Below are 19,221 nucleotides of genomic sequence, written 5' to 3'. Positions count from 1 at the left end.
ATAATTTATTGGTGGGATGACGTGTCGTGTACCGTTAAACCAATAGCCTACGCCAGAAACATGAATTCATTTGATTATCTGTCTTCGTTGTTTAAATTCAGATTTCAGATTCAGCCGTACACGGATCGATTATCCTGGCTGTTTCCTCAGAATTTAAACCATAGTGACCCCTCTAATAAAAACACAAACAATGTATTTATTGTTATCATAAAAACAATCAATATGCGAAATTGGTTCTCATGCGCCACCTATTGGTTATATAATTCTACCCGGAAGCAGGGTAATATATGAATTTCCGGTAATGTTAGCGTGTCTGGACCAATGATGTGTGTCTGGACTCCATTAGGGGGTTGCAGCTGTTTTGAGAGAAACAACAACAAAAACGGAGCGACTGAGGGGACTAGTTACCACAGAGTCAGTGCGTTCTCAGCCGGTTACGAGGGCTGAATCCTGGGAGCTAAGACCTCCTTTCCCACCTGGGGCTTCGCCGGCTTCTAATCACGGCCGCTCTCGGTGAGGAAACTCTGGCCTCCGCTTCCTTCTCCTCCGGCTCGGACACCGACGGAGCGTCGCCGCCCCCGCGGAAGAAACACCGAGCCTCGGCGGCGGAGGGAGCAGGAGAGCCCGGGGCTTCAACAGTTGCGACAGGCCTTTCTGGAGTTGTTTTGGGATTTACTACTACTTCTCCGCATCACCAAGCCACCTCTGCTATTCACTTTAACATAACCCCTGTCAACAATCTTAGCGGCAATAACATGCAATCAAACGGGGAAGGACAAGGACAGGATTCGGAGCTTTCCTGCCTGAACAGCGCACAAAACGGGGAGTCATCCTCGGCTGTGGGAACGCACTCCAATGGGGTTCTAACCAGCACAAACAATGGTGTTGGAGCCGGACTGGGGTCTGGGACCTGTGTTGCCTCCACATCCTCGGGGTCGGAGGTTGGCTCCATGAAAAAGAAGAAACGACTTTCGCAGTCTGAGGAAGATGTCATTCGATTAATAGGACAACATCTCGACGGGTTAGGGCTAAAGTAAGTTTACACGATGTGTCATTCGAACGAAAAGTTCCTGAAGTATACAAGCACATTAAATATTTGTACGTGTTTTGAGCGAAACTGCATTGGGGCAGTTTAACTGAATTCTGCGGTTGACGGATAAACATGGGGGAGGGGGTAGTTAGCTAGCAGGCTAACGTTAGATGGAGGAAAAGGGGTCCATCTTGCACAATACAGAGTGGTAGCTAGATAGCGCAACTAAATGTTACCTAGCCTTCGTTATGGGGGTTATTATCACGTTTATACAGAATAAAAACAATTTGTTTGGCTCTATTTACCTCGAACCAACTTTCTTCCGTGAGTAGCTAGGCTAGCTAGTTAGTTGAACTATGCGTGTTGTGGGTTGTATTGACGTTATCTAGCGATATATTTTTTTTACACGGATTGAAATCGCATTACATCACTTTGTAATCCAGCGAAACATCCATAATGACTTGTGTGACTACAAATTACGTATAACCGTAGGAGATATTTAACCATAGCCTGTCACGAGGGCCGATTAAATTTGGCCTGTTATTTATACTGTGGCACCACGTAAAGTAGTTTTCTGCAACGAAATGTCTGCATTTAGAGGATTGCGCAAAAGTGCGTAGGGAGAACAACAATAGAGCGGCGATTCGTTTTTCGTTGTATGTTATCCCTTTCGATGCTTTGGTTTTATTATTACATTGACATTTGGTGTTTACAAAGGGAACGTCGGTATAAGTTTTGCTTGGTGATAAATTGTTGTAAAGTAGAAAACCGGACGGGTCATTTTGTATCCACTCAGTGGTTCTTATGAGTGGCGGTCGTCTTCAACGACAACAACCATTATCTATCTACAGCCCCCATATCATACCACTGCACTGTTGCGTTTCTTTCGAACTACTTATGTGATCTGACGTTGTCATATGTATTTGTCTGCAAATAAGTCTGTATCACTCATGTCAACGATGTCACTAGTGCAAATAAGGACATCGCGCTTTAAGTCAGTGATATTTACCCCGTTTTATAATTTATTGGTGGCTGGTGAAGTAGTCAGAACGGCTTCCCCATTGGGGTATGGTTTCATGGCGGAGCTTGAATTCGCGTCCAACCAGCAGTTTTAGATTAGAAACGTTGGTTGAATCTAATAATAGATGGCGCAAGCTGAACCCATCAGGACTCGGCAGGAAAACGATATTTTGAGCCCTCCATGGCTAAGTCGGCCCCTGTCACCATAATGAACTCTTAATGCAGTGTTCGATAGACCCAGGCTCCTAATGCTCGCCACTGCCTGTGTGGTAGTGGGACTGACATTACACGGCGTCTTTATATGGGAAATATGCATTGTCTGCTATGGAACTGACGACCCAACGTTTCAAATGTGGAAAGGCAAGTGAGAACCATGTCGGACTCAGCAGGGTGAAGCTGATAACACTCTGCTGCGCCACTCTTCTTTGATACCTGAGGATGATGTCATCATGCCTTGGCGTCAGTACACCTCCCCTCCCTCCACTCCATTTTAGCACAGACACCTTTTCAGCACACTTATAGCACTCACAGTTGTCTGGTCTAGAATGATAACAAATGCCACTTCTCTTATTGGTTTAGATGTTATGTTTGTTTTTTCTCCCTCATTCTTTCCTTTGTCTGTCTGGTATAACATATCAGGTCCATTGTCTGTCTTGTTGGCCAACATTAAGCAAACGTTTGCTATAAACAAACATTTAAGACAGTGTTTAATCCACCTCTGTGATCAATCGGATTTTGGGCTGACATTTCAGTTCCTTTACATTCTGTCTGTCTTGTTGTTCTAATGTTCAGTTAACTTTGCAGGAAACATTGAGGTAATGTTTCCCCCCTCTCTTCTCCGCAGTCAAACAGTGGACCTGCTGATGCAGGAGTCGGGCTGCAGACTGGAACATACCTCAGCCACGAAGTTCCGCAACCACGTCATGGAGGGGGAGTGGGACAAGGTGGGTCCCTGGTTACCATAGTTACACATGCACCTATAATGCTACGCTTAAGTTTAGAGACAGTACCGATAACATGGTTCTGTTACTAAGTGTAAGTATCTATCACATATACAACACCAACGTTAGTTTACATATGGAGTAAATGAACAGTGCTATTAATAAACATAGGTGCCAATCAATAAAAGATTGGAACTCTGTGAAACAAATATATATGTACGTTCCTAGTAAGGGGTCTTTAGGAATGTGTTATTTGATTATAAAACTAGCTCCTTTGGCTGAACTTTCTCTTCTACATTGACACAAAATGCTCTCATTACAAACAGAAGGCTCTTGGGAAAAATGTACATCATATTTTATTTTTTATCCCATAAATGTACAGATATAAAATGGCTTCACACTCCATGGAAATGACAGTTTTTGACTTCCTACACTGAGAAAGTGTTGTTACTGGTGGTGCCTTGTAGTGGTAAACTGTTTTGATTTGCTGTTTTTGTGGAGAGGAAGTGCTGAGCCAACTATTTGTCTCCCCCTGCCCCTCTCTTTGTTTTGGTCCAGGCTGAGAATGATCTCAACGAGCTGAGAGCACTGATGCATTCTCCGAACGCTATTGTGGTAAGCCCAAACCTGACCTCATAGACATTCAGCCATGCAGTGAAAGGGTATACACAGGTTCTAGAACGGTTCTGTCCCAAACCTGACTGTTCTAGATTAGAAAGTTGGTGGCAGGGAGCCTAGCGGTTAAGAGCGTTAGGCTAGTAACTGCAAAAGGTCGCTGGTTAGAATCCTCAAGCCGACCTAGGTGCCTGTATGCCCTTGAGCAAGCCACTTAACACTAATTGTTCCTACCTAGAGCAACATACAGGAGCAATGTCTGTATATAGTCCCCCCTTTGTGAGGAATATCCTTTCTGGCTGTGGAATTTCAAGTGTTTCCTGGAATGCCTTGAAGGGACTGACTGGAATGTTTATAACAGATATCCTCATACATGGGGGTATAATATCCTGCATTTAGTAATTTGTTTGTCAGATGGTAAGTGTAGGGAATGTTTCTCAATTACATTTTGCCACCACTAGTATTATTTGACAACAACAAAAAATATCCATGCATATTCTGATGGAGCCCTGAAATGGAGTTCATATACAGTACCAGTCAAAAGTTTGGACACCTACTCATTCAAGCGTTTTTCTTTATTTATACTATTTTCTACGTTGTAGAATATTAGTGAAGACAACAACTATGAAGTAACACACATAGAATCATGTAGTAACCCAAAAGGTGTTAAACCAATCAAAATGTATTTTATATTTGAGATTTTTCAAAGTAGCCACCTTGGTGACAGCTTTGCACACTCTTGGCATTCTGTTAACCAGCTTCATGAGGTAGTCACCTGGAATTCATTTCAGTTAATAGGTGTGCCTTGTTAAAGTGAATTTGTGGAATTTCTTTCCTTAATGCTTATGAGCCAATCAGTTGTGTTGTGACAGTGTAGGGGTGGTATACAGAAGATAGCCCTATTTGGTAAAAGACCAAGCCCTATTTGGTAAAAGACCAATCCATATTATGGCAAGAACAGCTCAAATTAGCAAAGAGAGACGACAGGACACGAAGAAGGTCAGTCAATGCGGAACATTTCAAGACCTTTGCAGGTTTCTTCAAGTGCAATCTCAAAAAACATCAAGCACTGTGATTTAACTGACTCTCATGAGGACCGCCACAGGAAAGAAGCCCCAGAGTTACCTCTGCTGCAGAGGATAAGTTCATTAGAGTTAACTGTACCTCAGATTGCAGCCCAAATAAATGAGTTCAAGTAACAGACACATCTCAATATCAACTGTTCAGAGGAGACTGCATGAATCAGGCCTTCGCTGTCGAATTGCTGCAAAGAAACCACTACTAAAGGACACCAATAAGGAGGAGAGACTTGCTTGGGCCAAGAAATCCAAGCAAAGGACATTAGACCGTTGGATATCTGTCCTTTTGTCTGATGAGTCCAACTTTAAGATTTTTGGTTCCTACTAAAGTAGGTGAATGGATGATCTCCGCATGTGGTTCCCACCATGAAGCATGGAGGTGGTGGTGTGATGGTGCCTTGCTGGTGACACTGTCAGTGATTTATTTAGAATTTAAGGCACACTTAACCAGCATGGCTACCACAACAATACGCCATACCATCTGTTTTGGGCTTAGTGGGACTATCATTTGTTTTCAACAGTACAATAACCCAACACGCCTCCAGGCTGTGTTAGGGCTATTTGACCAAAAGGGAGAGTGATGGAGTGCTGCATCAGATGACCTGACCTCCACAGTTGAACCGCAGAGTCAAGAAAAAGAAGCCAACAGATGTTCAGCATATGTGAGAACTCCTTCAAGACTGTTGGTAAAGCATTCTAGGTGAAGCTGGTTAAGATAATGCCAGGAGTGCAAAGGCTGGCTACTTTGAAGAATATAAAAACAGTTTTGTTTGTTTAACACTTGGTTTCTGCATGATTCCATATGTTTTTTTTTCACAGTTTTGTTGTCTTCACTATTATTCTAAAGTGTAGCAAATAGTAAAAATAAAGAACAACCCTTGAATGAGTTGGTGTGTCAACTTTTGACTGGTACTGTATATCATTCAGCGCTTCTGTGATTTGTAAATTATAGGAGTTTCCTCTCCCATGGGTACAGCACGTCCATATGTCAACTAAAGAACACTGAGGACTGCAGCTAGACTAAATTATACTTATCAGACCTAGCTAGCTCATTAGGACACAGGAGTTCGTACCACACCGATCTTAGTTGAATATTTATTTACTAAAAAGCTGAAATGATGATAAAAGATTATAGGCTATTGATTAGAACTTAGTATAACGGGCCAACACACTATGGCGCATGTTACCCAAAATGGGGATTTCAAAGAGAGAGAAAAATAAGAAAGTACACGAGAAATATACATTTGGGTGAATTTGTCAGCTATGCTATTCTAACACGAGCCTTGCCCCAAACTGCAGCTCTTATGGGTCAGAATATAATGATGCAATTACGTGGGGATGATCTCCGAGGATTCTCTGCGTGGACCGGTCAGGCTGCTCGATGACGCACTACTCCGGCGCACCTCTCTGGTCGTCCTCCCAATGTCAGTGTCCTTTTGGCTTAGGAGTCTGTTCCCTCACCCTTTGCTCTGGAAGGGGTCTTCTGAGGATAGACAGTTCTGCAGCTCAGAGCTCACAGCATAGGAATGAAACCCTTTAGATACCATGATTTGATGGGAGATGGAGGCTAGGTGATTCGACTTGAATTCACCCGCTTAGACACAGCTACTCATCCGTAGCTTGGGTAGAAAGGGATTTCTTTGTCTTCAAACTTGCGCTGCGTTCTGGGTTTGTTGACTTTTTAGACCTTTGCTGCAGCTTGGGTCGCGTAGTCTCCTGTGAATTCTTTACTCACAGGTTTTATACCCTTGGGTCAGAAGTGGGTGTAACCACCTTTAGGGCAATTCTCTGGGCCTACCAAGTTAATGAGGCATGGTCTAGATTTTATTCAAATCCAATTTTAGACAACTAACTAAACATTTCATCTTCCCCAAAACATTCTCTTTGATTTGGATATTTTCCATACAACTTACAATGTATAAACATCAAACATATACTAGAAAAACCCTTCGCGTTACAATGTTTTCGTAATAACGTCATCTATTAACCTTTTAATAACATAACAAAAATGACATACATTTTCATATTCCTTCTATTGTCATGACCAACATTGTGGCTGACGGAAACCATTGTTCCAAAGTCCATTTATTTCATGTTTTAATGTTCTGAGGCTGGTTCTCCATAGTAACAGGACAAAGGAATGTGTCTGTGGCCTGAGATTTACCAGGGGTATGAGGGGTCATAAAACCCCCACATCTTCAGACCCCTAGATCTCTCCTCCTCTGTTGGGGTTGAGAGATAATCGGTAGGGTTGTGGTCTCCTGTAACCTTACCTGATCAGGACAGTCATGACACAGCCATGGACAAATGTCCGTAGAATGGCCTTACTGAAGAGCTCAGTGAATTGTAGTGTAGCACTGTCATAGGATGCCACCTTTCCATAAAGTTAGTTTGTCAAATTTCTGCCCTGCTAAAGCTGCCCCGGTCAACAGCAAAATTGCTGTTATTTGGCAGTGACAATGTCTCGGAGCAACAACAGCTCATCCACAAAGGGGTACTCACTCAAAGAACTCGACGGCTGAAGCGCGTAGCGAGTAAAAATCGTCTCTCCTCGGTTGCAACACACACTACAGAGTTCCAGACTGCCCCTGGAAGCAACGTCAACTGTTTGTCGGGAGCTTCAGGATATGGGTTACCATGGCTGAGCAGCCTCACACAAGTCTAAGATCACAATGCCAGGCGTTGGCTGGACTGGTGTAAAGCTTGCCGCCATCGGACCCTGGAGCAGTGGAAACACGTTCTCTGGAGTGATGAATCACTCCTCACTGTCTGGCAGTCCGACATATGAATCTGGGTTTGGTAGATGCCAGGAGAACGCTACCTGCTCCAATGCCTAGTGGCAACTGTAAGGTTTGGTGAATGAGGAATAATAACCCTGGGGTTGTTTTTCATGGTTCGGCTAGACCCCTTGGTTTCAGTGAAGGGAAATCTTAGTGTTACAGCATACAATGACATTCTAAATGATTATGCCTTTCCTGTTTCTGCATGACAATAACCCTGTGCACTGAGCGAGGTCCATACAGAATTGGTGTGGAATAACTAGACTGGCCTGCACAGAGCCCAGCCCTCAACCCCGTCGAACACCTTTGGAATGAATTGGAACGCCGACTGTGAGCCAGGCCTAATCACCCAACACCAACTCTAATGCCCATGATTTTGGTCATGTAGTGTATGTCAACCTGGAATGGCTGCTCGTATGATTATGGTTGGCACTTGACGATGGTAATTTATATACCAGAGTCATAGATATAATTGAAAACATGTCTGTTTTACGGTGCGTTACCTCGTTTATTGGGCTGTGATAGACACTGCAGGCCCATGATAAGACGGACTCCCCTTTATTAATACCAGAATTATCACAACTGACCAAAATATCCAGACTGGTTAACACTCTTGTTTGTTGTTACAAGTATTAACTTGGCATGGAAGTGGCCAGTTACAACTAGCACAGTGAGGTCTCTGGGGTTAAGCCAACGCCCACCATGTGCCCCCAAGGCCAACCATAGGCACTTGTTTACTCTTACCATGGCAATGCTGCCTGTCACACAAACAATGTCGGTATGAGTGCCTGCCTCCTTTGGAGCACAGGATTAGTCGTCGGGTTGTTTTGAATCTATCAACACCCCTCCTCCCACTCATTTTCTCATACTTCTTCAACCCTCTCCATCCATCTCTACCCCTTTCCCTCCCTCTCTCTATAGCGTATGAAGTTCCTGCTCCTGCAGCAGAAGTATCTGGAGTACCTGGAGGACGGGAAGGTTCTCGAGGCGTTGCAGGTGCTCAGGGGAGAGCTCACACCGCTCAAGTATAACACAGACCGCATCCATGTTCTCAGCGGGTACGTCATCACATAACAGTCCCCCCCCCCCACACACACGTGCACGGTCAGTATGCCGTTGTAGTCCCTTCTGATCACATCAAACAACTATCGCAAACAGGATTCACATACTCAGTTCATCTATCACTTGATTGACTTGCGTTGACTACATGACTTATGTTAATCATCAACTTTTACGCTGTCAAGTACAACGTGGACAGCATCCAAATAATCAGCATGAAAATAAAACAATAATGCCAATTGCTGCATAAAGATACTCAGTAGGTATATCAGTCTGTCCATTAGGCAGTTATTGAAGACATGGATTATAAGGGCAAACTAACAACCAACTTTGCATCAGTGGTTGATCATTCATCACATTGTCCTAGTTCAATCTGTGTCTTTGGAGTAATAACCAGGTTATACAGTGTTACTACAGTAAATACAGGTTAGTGATACTGTTATTACGGGTTATGCATAACAGTGATGTATCCAGAGGTGTGTGTTGTAGTCTGATTCACATTGTGTTGTGTAGGTATCTGATGTGTAGCCATGCAGAGGACCTGCGCGCCAAGACTGAGTGGGAGGGCAAAGGCACAAATTCCCGCTGCCGACTACTGGACAAGCTACAGAGTGAGAACACTCACATTTTAAATACTTTATTTGAATCCACAAATCACATTACATAGTAAAATATTTGAATCCACAAATCACATTACGTAATAAAATATTCAAATATTTCAAAGGTCGTTGATGCAAGGACGCTTAAGGAAACAAAAAGCACCTTTTCCTCCACACAGTTAGGCTGCCCATAACAGCTGGAACAGAGCAGACTACCTAGCCAGTTGTTTTGCTCTACTCTTATGTAGGCCTGTAATCTGAAGGCCATGTACCATAAGCCTACGTACAGAACCAGTCAAAAGTTTGGACACCTACTCATTCAAGGGTTTTTCTTCATTTTTACTATTTTCTACATTGTAGAGCAATAGGGAAAGGTGATACCTTGTCAGTTGTACAACTGAATGCCTTCAACTGAAATGTGTCTTCCGCATTTAACCCAACCCCTCTGCCTTAATCGATATCCGCGTCTTCGACGCCCGGGGAACAGTGGGTTAACTGCCTTGCAGAATTACTTTTTTTTTTTTTTTTTTACCTTGTCAGCTCGGGGATTTAAGAAGACATCAAAACTGAAATTACACACATGGAATCATGTAGTAACCAAAAAAGTGTTAAACAAATTGAAACATAGATTCTTCAAAGTAGACACCCTTTTGATGACAGCTTTGCACACTCTTGGCAGTCTCTCAACCAGCTTCACATGGAATGCTTTTCTAAACAGTCTTGAAGGAGTTCCCAAATATTCTGAGCACTTGTTGGCTGCTTTTCCTTTACTCCCATCTCATCCCAAACCATCTCAATTGGGTTGAGTTCGGGGGATTGTGGAGGCCAGGTCCTCTGATGCAGCAATCATCACTCTCCTTCTTGGTCAAATAGCCCTAACACAGCCTGGAGGTATGTTGGGTCATTGTCTTGATGAAAAGCAAATGATACACCATCCCATCTGGTTTGAGCTTAGTTGGACTATCGCTGCAGAATGCTGTGGTAGCCATGCTGGTTAAGTGTGCCTTGAATTCTTAATAAATCAGACGGTGTCACCAGCAAGGCACCATCACACCACCTCCTCCATGCTTCACGGTGGGAACCACGCATGCGGAGATCATCCGTTCACCTACTCTGCCTCTCAAAAAGACATGGCAGTTGGACTCAGACCAAAGGACAGATTTCCACTGGTCTAATGTCCACTGCTCGTGTTTCTTGGCCCAAACAAGTATCTTATTATTATTGGTGTCCTTTTAGTAGTGGTTTCTTTGCATCAATTCGACGCTGAGGGCCTGATTCATGCAGTCTCGTCTGAACAGTTGATGCTGAGATGCGTCTGTGACTTGAACTCGGAAGCATTTATTTGGGCTGCAATTTCTGAGGCTGTTAACTCTAATGAACTTATCCTCTGCAGCAGAGGTAACTCTGCATCTTCCTTTCCTGTGGTGATTCTCATGACAGCCAGTTTCAGCTTGATGGTTTTTGCGACTACACTTGAAGAAACTTTCAAAGTTCTTGAAATTTTCCACATTGACTGACCTTTTATGTCCTAAAGTAATGATGCATTGTCATTTCTCTTTGCTTATTTGAGCTGTTCTTGCCATAATATGGACTTGGTCTTTTACCAAATTGGCTCAAATGCGTTAAGAAGGAAAGAAATTCTACAAATTAACTTTTATTTATTTCACCTTTATTTAACCAGGTAGGCAAGTTGAGAACAAGTTCTTGTTTACAATTGCGACCTGGCCAAGATAAAGCAAAGCAGTTCGACACATACAACGACACAGAGTTACACCTGGAGTAAAACAAACACACAGTCAATAATACATTATAAACAAGTCTATATAACAAGGCACAACTGTTAATGGAAATGCATTCCAGATGACTACCTCATGAAGCTGGTTGAGAGAATGCCAAGTGTGCAAAGCTTTCATCAAGGCAAAGGGAGGCTACTTAAAATATATTTTGATTTGTTTAACACTTTTTGCTTACTACATGATTTTATGTGTTATTTTGTAGTTTTGATGTCTTCACTACTGTGTAGAATAGTGAAGACAATGTAGAAAATAGTAAAAAAATATAGAAAAACCCTTGAATGAGTAGGTGTCCAAACCTTTGACATGTATTGTACGTGGCCCAAACTGCCAAATATAATCGCCACCAACTTGCATTGAAGGAACTTTTCACAAAAGGCCTGCTCCATATAACAATGGAATGAGCAGCCCACTTCCAAAATCAGCACTTCCTTCTGGTCTCCTCCCACAACAACAATATCTGACTTATTCGACATACAAGAAAACACATTTTCATCTAACCAGGCTCTTCTGACAAGAGAACACATCTTGGTTTTCAACCCCCTGAGTCAATACTTGTTAGAATCACCTTGGCACCAATTATTTTTGGTTAAGTATATCTAAGAGTTTTCCCATCCTGGATTGTGTAAAAGTTGCCCATGTTTAATGATCTGTCAAATTGGTTGTTGAACATTGCTAGTAAACCATTTTCAAGTGTTGCCATATAAAATTCAAGTAGATTGAAGTCAAATTTGTAACTTGCCCACTTTGGAACATTCACTGGCTTCTTGGTAAGCAACTCCTGTGTGTTTTTAGGTTATTGGTCTGCTGAAAGGTGAATTAATCTCCCAGTGTCTGGTGGAAAGCAGACTGAAGCAGGTTTTCTTCTAGGATTTGCCTGTACTTAGCTCCATGCTGTTTTATTTTATCCTGAAACTCTCCAGTCCTTAACAATTAACGTGTTTTATTGGATTTGCCCCAAACATAACACTTTGTATTCAGGACAAAAGTGAATTGTTGTGCCGCATTTGTTGTGTAATTAATAACTTTACCATGCTCAAAGGGATATTCAATGTCTGCTATGTGTGGGTTACAGAGATTTGAGGTAGTCATTCAAAAATCATGTTAGCCTTATACACACTCACATGGCTTCGCAGGGGTCTAGGGATGTACTTCAGACTGGACTATAGTTTAACTCCTGCCTCTGGTCCTTTTCTCCAACCCTCTCCAGCATACTTGCCCCCGTCGGTGATGCTGCCGCCACGCCGGCTGCAGACCCTGCTGAGACAGGCTGTGGAGCTGCAGAGGGACCGCTGCCTCTACCATAATACCAAACTGGACAGCAGCTTGGACTCTGTCACCTTGCTCCTGGACCACGTCTGCAGCCGGTCAGCAACACACTCAGGGTGACAGTTTCTGCCAAACACAGATGAAATGTGCAAAAAAAACTTAACCTGACCACCCTTTTCTTCCTGCGGTTTTTACAGTACACATCGGTAAAGATGGTGGCAATAATCTATGCAGATATAAAGAAAAGCATGTGTTTTTAATATAGGGTTTTTGTGTATTATAGAGTTTTCCTGACCCCTTGACCTGACTTGGGGGAACTCAGGGCCCACATGGTCAGGAAAAGCTCAGAACCTATGTATAACCATTGCATGTAATGCAATAACGAGCTGCAATTTTCTGAACTCGTTTTGTACGCCAGTGTCCTGTGTGTTTGGAATGGTATGTTTTTTTTCTGTCACTTTTGCGCACTACAGGAGTTTAGTGGACATAAAATATCACCCTCAATCGTTTACCAACTCCCTCTCACCCGTAGCGCCTCTATCCTCCACTGTCCTCTTCATTCTATACCTTTCTTTCTCCACTATCCTCTTGTATTTTCTTCTCATCCTCCCCATTTTCTCTCGCCTTTTTATTTAAACCTTGGACCTTGGATGACCTCTCTCTCTCTCCTGGTTGACCATACCCACAGGAAGCAGTTTCCGTGCTACACACAGCAGATCCTCACAGAGCATTGTAACGAGGTGTGGTTCTGTAAATTCTCCAACGACGGCACCAAGCTGGCCACCGGCTCCAAAGACACTACCGTCATCATCTGGCAGGTGGACCCTGTGAGTACCACGCTGAGCCCATTTCCCCCACACCACCTGCTGTGTACATTCCCACTATATGCCATATAGGATGAGTCATCTCCTGCATTAATGGTAAATATGGCCACTGCAGGTGTAGGCAACTAGATTCAGCCACAGGATGATTTTTGTTGGAGTGAACATAATTATAATTTGCACACTGCAAATTGACCGCAACTAAGCCTCTTGCAGACCCCTGATCCACTGTCTTCCCATTCGTGCTTTACGCTAACCCAGAGCCTGGTCTGTGTGGTGTCTAGGAGAGCCACCAGTTGAAGCTGCTGCGGACCCTAGAGGGCCATGCCTACGGTGTGTCCTACCTAGCCTGGAGCCCTGATGACACCTACCTGATCGCCTGCGGGCCTGATGACTGCTCTGAACTCTGGCTCTGGAATGTCCCGGTATGGCAATCCCCACACTTATACACACATACATACACACTGGGACATCCCTATATGGACAATCCCTGCGTGCCCACACACACTGGAACAGCCAGGTATTGCAACCCACACACACACCGCCCGGCAACGCTGTCTGTTATTGCTGGTATGAAATTGGTGCAGGCATACACTGCAACTGTCCAGGACGAGGATTGATTGGAGTTAATTAGATATATAGAAACGTCAATTCATGTAACTTTTGGCCAGATAGTTCCTGATTTTATTGGGACTGATAAAAACAGCTGTGCAGTGGACCTCCAGGCTGGGAACTCTTCCGTGTCTGTGTACTGACTGAGTGGTTTTTGTCCCCTGCTGGGTAGACGGGAGAGTTGCGGACCAAGATGAGCCAGTCCCACGAGGACAGTCTGACCAGTGTGGCTTGGAACCCTGATGGGAAACGGTTCGTCACCGGGGGACAGAGGGGACAATTCTACCAGTGTGTAAGTATTGGTGTGTGTGAGATCTATCCACCAGATATACCAGTTGGTTCTTCCAGTTTGTCCTGCCAGCGTGTGAGTAGTGGGGAGAGTACAGGGTGATCTGTGAGGAGGATACAGGACAGTGGGGAGGGACTAATACAGCATTGAATATGGACAGGCTACTTTTAGATTTGCAGCTTGACACCTTTATTGATTAGCTGACTAGACAGGAACCTGCTGACCTCCAAAAAGATTGTCAGGATCTAATGTGTCTGTGTTTCTATTTGTGCAATTGCCAAAATGTGTGTCTGATTTTCTAGGGGCATGGGCGATACCGTTATGGACTGGCCTGTGTGAGATTTGATTGATTCCCAGAATCTGGACTATATCCATTTGGACCTATGTATTGATTGTGTTATGGTAGGACCTGGACGGTAACCTGTTGGACTCATGGGAGGGCGTGCGTGTGCAGTGCCTCTGGTGTGTGGGGGACGGCAGGACAGTGCTAGCGTCTGACACACACCAGCGGATCCGGGGTTACAACTTTGAGGACCTAACGGACAGAAACATGTGAGGGCTGTATTAATGAGTAGATAACTGAAAATATGTAAAGGGCACGTTGACAGACGTATTAATAATAAATGCATGATTTATATATTAACAAATGATACATGAGTTACTCAGTGTTTCCTGCTGTTTATTGTTTTATAATTAGTTTTATTAATACAAATTAAGCAATGCTGGAGCACTTAATGCGCTCTGAATTACTAATCTTACATATAGAATTTACCTATGCAGATATTGAACAGAACACAGACTAGTAATTGATCATCTTTGTTGTGAATTTCTCTTACAGAGTTCAGGAGGACCATCCTATCATGTCTTTCACTGTTTCCAAGAACGGAAGATTAGCTTTGCTAAATGTAGCAACTCAGGTGAGTGGGGATATGGTGCCATACTTGAACACTGAAGTGTGTGTGTGGAGGCATTGGACTAGTGTCTGGGTGGGAGATTAAGGAGTTTGTGGCAATGCTAATGGTTGTCTTTAGTGTCTAACTGCTCCCATTTACCCCCCACCCTACAGGGAGTGCATCTTTGGGACCTGCAGGACCGGGTGTTGGTTCGGAAGTACCAGGGTGTGACCCAGGGCTTCTACACCATCCACTCCTGCTTCGGAGGACACAATGAAGACTTCATCGCCAGCGGCAGCGAAGGTATACCCACAAACCCAACAGCAACCATTTTAGGCATCAACTACTCCTTATGCTCAGGATTGGGGAAATGACTGATATTGAGCCCTAGAACAAACATGTTCACCTCTGTGTCCCTCACTATGGTTTCATTCCAATTATCTCTCAAACACAAACACATGCAGAGACTTTGCCTTGCAGCATATAATAGGGAGGTTGACCTTGCCACTTTTTTTTTTATATTAATACCATTGTTCCCCCTCTTCCTCTCCTCTCTTACGTCCTCCACCTTTCCTCTCCCTCTCTTACCCTTCCTCCTCACTTTACCCCCTCAGACCATAAGGTGTATATCTGGCACCGCCGCAGTGAGCTGCCCATCGCTGAGCTGACAGGGCACACTCGCACAGTCAACTGCGTTAGCTGGAACCCCGTCATCCCAGGCCTCATGGCCTCCGCCTCGGACGACGGCACTGTGCGTGTCTGGGGCCCCGCACCCTTCCTCGACACACAGGAGGTGGATGGGCTCAACGGTAACTACCACTAGCATTTTGTTAGCACAGTGGCTGTAAAACAGCAAAAGGTGTTACAAGTAATTCATGTTCCTCATCTTTCCCCAGAGAACTGCACCAACATGGACAGTTGATGGTGACTTTGGAATGGAAGACTTTTTTTCTCTTTTACCAACCGACAACAAATAAACATCAAAACGAATCCTAGACCTAACAAAACAGAAATAAAAGTAAATCAGTTGCGTCTCATGACCTGGCAAAACTGTGGATGTGAGGATGAACACACTCTTAGAAAACCAGGTCTTCATCCAGAACCAGTGACCCGGAAAATCCGATCCACTGGTACTCCCTGTGGCTTCCTCCACCCCTCTCCCAAACAAGGCCACAGCCAAACCAGGGGCTCTCCCCTGAATCTTCCCCTGGAAGCCCACCTCCTGTCTGGCTCACAGATCTCTCCAGACAGCCATTACAGACCAGCCGCACTAATTGGACCGCGTCTGTCGCTCTATCATGTGTCTGTGGGAAGGGGGGGGATATTGCAACTCTTCCTTCTATTTGTTTTTTATCTTCTCCTTCTGACTAGCTCTTTTCTTTGCACTTGAGTTGTTGGATGAAGGCTGAAAATATGCACAAAACCAACCAACCGGCAAAGTAAAACGCTATGCTTATTTTGATTTTCTTTTTTTAACGATAGTAAGCATTTAACAGGTGAATCCTAGGTTTGAACTAGGAGTAGTGGCTGTAGAGTGCTTCAGTGTGAACAATACGCTCTCAATTAGGAAAAGCTATTTTTATCCCTTGTTTAAAGTCTAACACGAACAAACTCGCTACAGTCTCACCCTCTGACTCCCCCATCTCCCCCCTCCCACTTCGGCTGTTAACAGCACAGCACATAGTTCCACAAGATCTACCTGTGGGGAGGGGGGAAAGGTGAACTGTCAAAGGTGAGGGGTCAGTGGTAGCTGGTCTCATGTGAAGCAACCCTTGTGTTGAGTATCTCTCTAAGAAGGACATACTGTTGGCTGTAGAGGTCTGTACATGCAACTTTTGCGGTACACTGAGGACTGCATCTGTCCTTCCTCTTTGTGTATGTGTGCGTGCCCTTCTGTGTCAATGTGTGTCTGGGTGCGCTTCCGTGTGGTTTGTTTGTTTGAGTGAATGCAGGTGCATGCAGACCTGTGTTTTTAGTCACACCAGCAGAAGATCATGCTCCCCCCCACCCCCGTGAAATTTTAGAGGCTTTTAAACCCATTCAGAATTAATCCAAAGCCCCATACCAACATCTATCTGTGGAACAAAGAATACTTTAGAGCCATTTTTGAAAAATCATTTTTTTAGCTGGGGCTTTTCTTTTTACATTTGACTTAGCTTTTTATATTTCTCCTTACCACCACCTACCATTGGAAAGGCACTGAGGTATCAGAATTAAGTCTGCTTTGTGGAGAGAAAAAAAAGTGAATGACATGCATTTCAACGAGCTGTAAACTGTGTTGTGAGAAAAGGGTAATTTCAAACGAGGAGGAATTAACGATTGTAGTGTTGGAGACAGAGGTTTAATGTTCCATGTGTAGAATGACAAATTTTTTTTTTAGAGCGTTCTACCCCCTAACACAAACACTCCACAAACCCACATGTATACACAACGCTGCGCTTTGAGGTCTACCCCAAGTCGCACCTAAAAAAACACTCAATTTCAATATGATCACCTGCCACAATTCCATGAACCCTACACAGTAGTACAGCATTATTGAAGTTAAAGTCACAGACCCAAACAACCTCCCACATTCAAACGCACACAGGCATATAGCTGCGCTCTTACGTACGTACAGCCCATATGGAGCAAAACCGACTTCTGCACAACACCCCTTCTCTCCAGACCTCCTTATCAGTGGTGAAAGCACCATACAGAGCTTTCTTCCTCCAGATTTGGGGTATGTAATGACTATTTTCTGTGAACTGATATTACATGTTTAAAAAGAACTGAATATTTTGTTACTTTCATTTTTTGGGTTGACCCCTCCCTGTATTATCATATTAAAATATAACCAGACAACTGGTGTCCTCCTTTTTTTAAAATTTAAATCCTGCTTATAATTAATTTTGCCTTTTTGTCTTTTGGGTAAAATGTTTACCATATCCACCACTTCTTACATGTAATCAGTGAATATGCGCACTAACACTCATGCCAATATAATATGAGTGTGGTGGGTTATGCTTTGGGAGTGTGTTACCTTATAAGAGTCTAAAGAGTTTAAACTGTCTACCCCTCGCCTTTAAAAAGAGAGACTGTACGGTGATTCAATACTTGCATGTCTGTGGAATAAGACCAGGGGGGGATCTATTTTTGTGCCACTGTTGGTTGCGGTTGCCATTTCTGCCCTTACCAAAACGCTTGAGACCCAAAAGTGGTTGTGTGTGTGTGTGTGTGTAATTTCATGGTCTAAGGTTAGTCTGGAATGGTGTTTCTCCCATTCTTGACCCTTCCATCTCCTGGACCACTGAATGGACTTGAACTCTCCATCCACACCTTATGTCATGTCTGAAAATTTGAGGCAAATCAAAAGTGAAGAACACAAACGCTTTCACAAAGTTATAATTCACCTGCTGGTGACATTCTATGTCTGTATGCAACTTGGTGTCTACTCTGTTCTTTTGAGTTCCTAGGAATTTTAATGATTTGATGATGCTAATAACTATTTCTCTCTGGAGGTGGTAGGGCTTTTGGGGGGAGTAAGGGTTTTTGGTAGCAGATTAAAATAGTTATTGTGGGATGGGGACCTGTTTGCGTTTTTAATGTGTTATTACAAAAGTGATTGTACTGTTTTGTATTGTTGTGTAGGAGAAGTGTTATGTATGCATATTTTCAATAAACATTCAGGGTTTTGAAAGAGCTGTGGCCCGGAATATCAAGGGGCTGGAACATAGTCACTCCCTAAGCACAGATACAGGATCAGTTTACCCTAGCCAATCCTATCCACAGTCCCATATAATCATGAGGGGGTACAGAGCTAAACTGACCTTCGATCAGTGTGAAGGGACAACACGTCTCATCAGACTTTAGAGGAAAGCTTGAGTTCCCAGACTGAAAAGAGCTCTCAATTTTCCCGTGTTTAACTTTGTATTGTTGATTGAGTCACTTGAAAATTTGATGACATTTGGTGTAATTCAGAGAAGCCACATGGCAGGAAAGAGGCAAAATGTGCATCAGAGGGGATCAAATGCCAAATGTAGGGGTAAACAAGAGATGTTGCCAATAAAAATGTGACTATTTTGACTAAACCATCTTGTTTGAAATACATTTCTAATTTGAGATGCATTTGTGTTGAAGCCATTTTATCGGCCTGTTATTATACAGGTCATAGACTAATTTCAGAACCTCCATCTATAGACCCAAATGTCTCAATTCCACTTTACATTAGCTCACCACCGCCCCCAGGTGGGAAATTATATGCTTGCAATAACATTTTCCACAGTATTTTTTAATTTTTTACATAACATAGCCTACATACAAGAACCCAGTCTATGGTTCAAAGCCTAAATACCCAAGTCAATACAATATCCAACAATTATTCCCTTGTTTGACCTTTACCTGCAGTTTGCAACAATAGGGAAAATATGCCAAATGTGCATTTT

At 43.4% G+C, this 19,221-nt stretch overlaps 1 protein-coding gene across 2 annotated transcripts; it reads left to right on the top strand.

Annotated features, from left to right (window-relative positions):
* The first annotated feature begins 308 nt into the window (after positions 1–308).
* On the top strand, positions 309–18,867 carry LOC135557673 (WD repeat-containing protein 26-like). 2 transcript variants are annotated; one of them, XM_064991179.1, is made up of 14 exons: positions 309–1,033; positions 2,895–2,994; positions 3,550–3,606; positions 8,387–8,523; positions 9,038–9,135; positions 12,127–12,283; positions 12,874–13,012; positions 13,291–13,431; positions 13,791–13,910; positions 14,314–14,459; positions 14,746–14,824; positions 14,974–15,103; positions 15,415–15,609; positions 15,697–18,867. In XM_064991179.1, exons 1-14 carry the CDS (start codon positions 756–758, stop codon positions 15,720–15,722), a joined length of 1,803 nt encoding a protein of 600 aa, XP_064847251.1. In that variant the 5' UTR covers positions 309–755; the 3' UTR covers positions 15,723–18,867. The 2 variants fall into 2 exon arrangements, with proteins under 2 accessions (XP_064847251.1, XP_064847250.1); XM_064991178.1 differs by having other exon boundaries at positions 12,127–12,301.
* Positions 18,868–19,221: the final 354 nt, after the last annotated feature.

The sequence above is a fragment of the Oncorhynchus masou genome, chromosome 16 (genome assembly GCF_036934945.1).
Source record: "Oncorhynchus masou masou isolate Uvic2021 chromosome 16, UVic_Omas_1.1, whole genome shotgun sequence".
Taxonomy (NCBI): Eukaryota; Metazoa; Chordata; class Actinopteri; order Salmoniformes; family Salmonidae; genus Oncorhynchus; species Oncorhynchus masou.
This window is presented reverse-complemented; position numbering and strand designations above follow the sequence as displayed.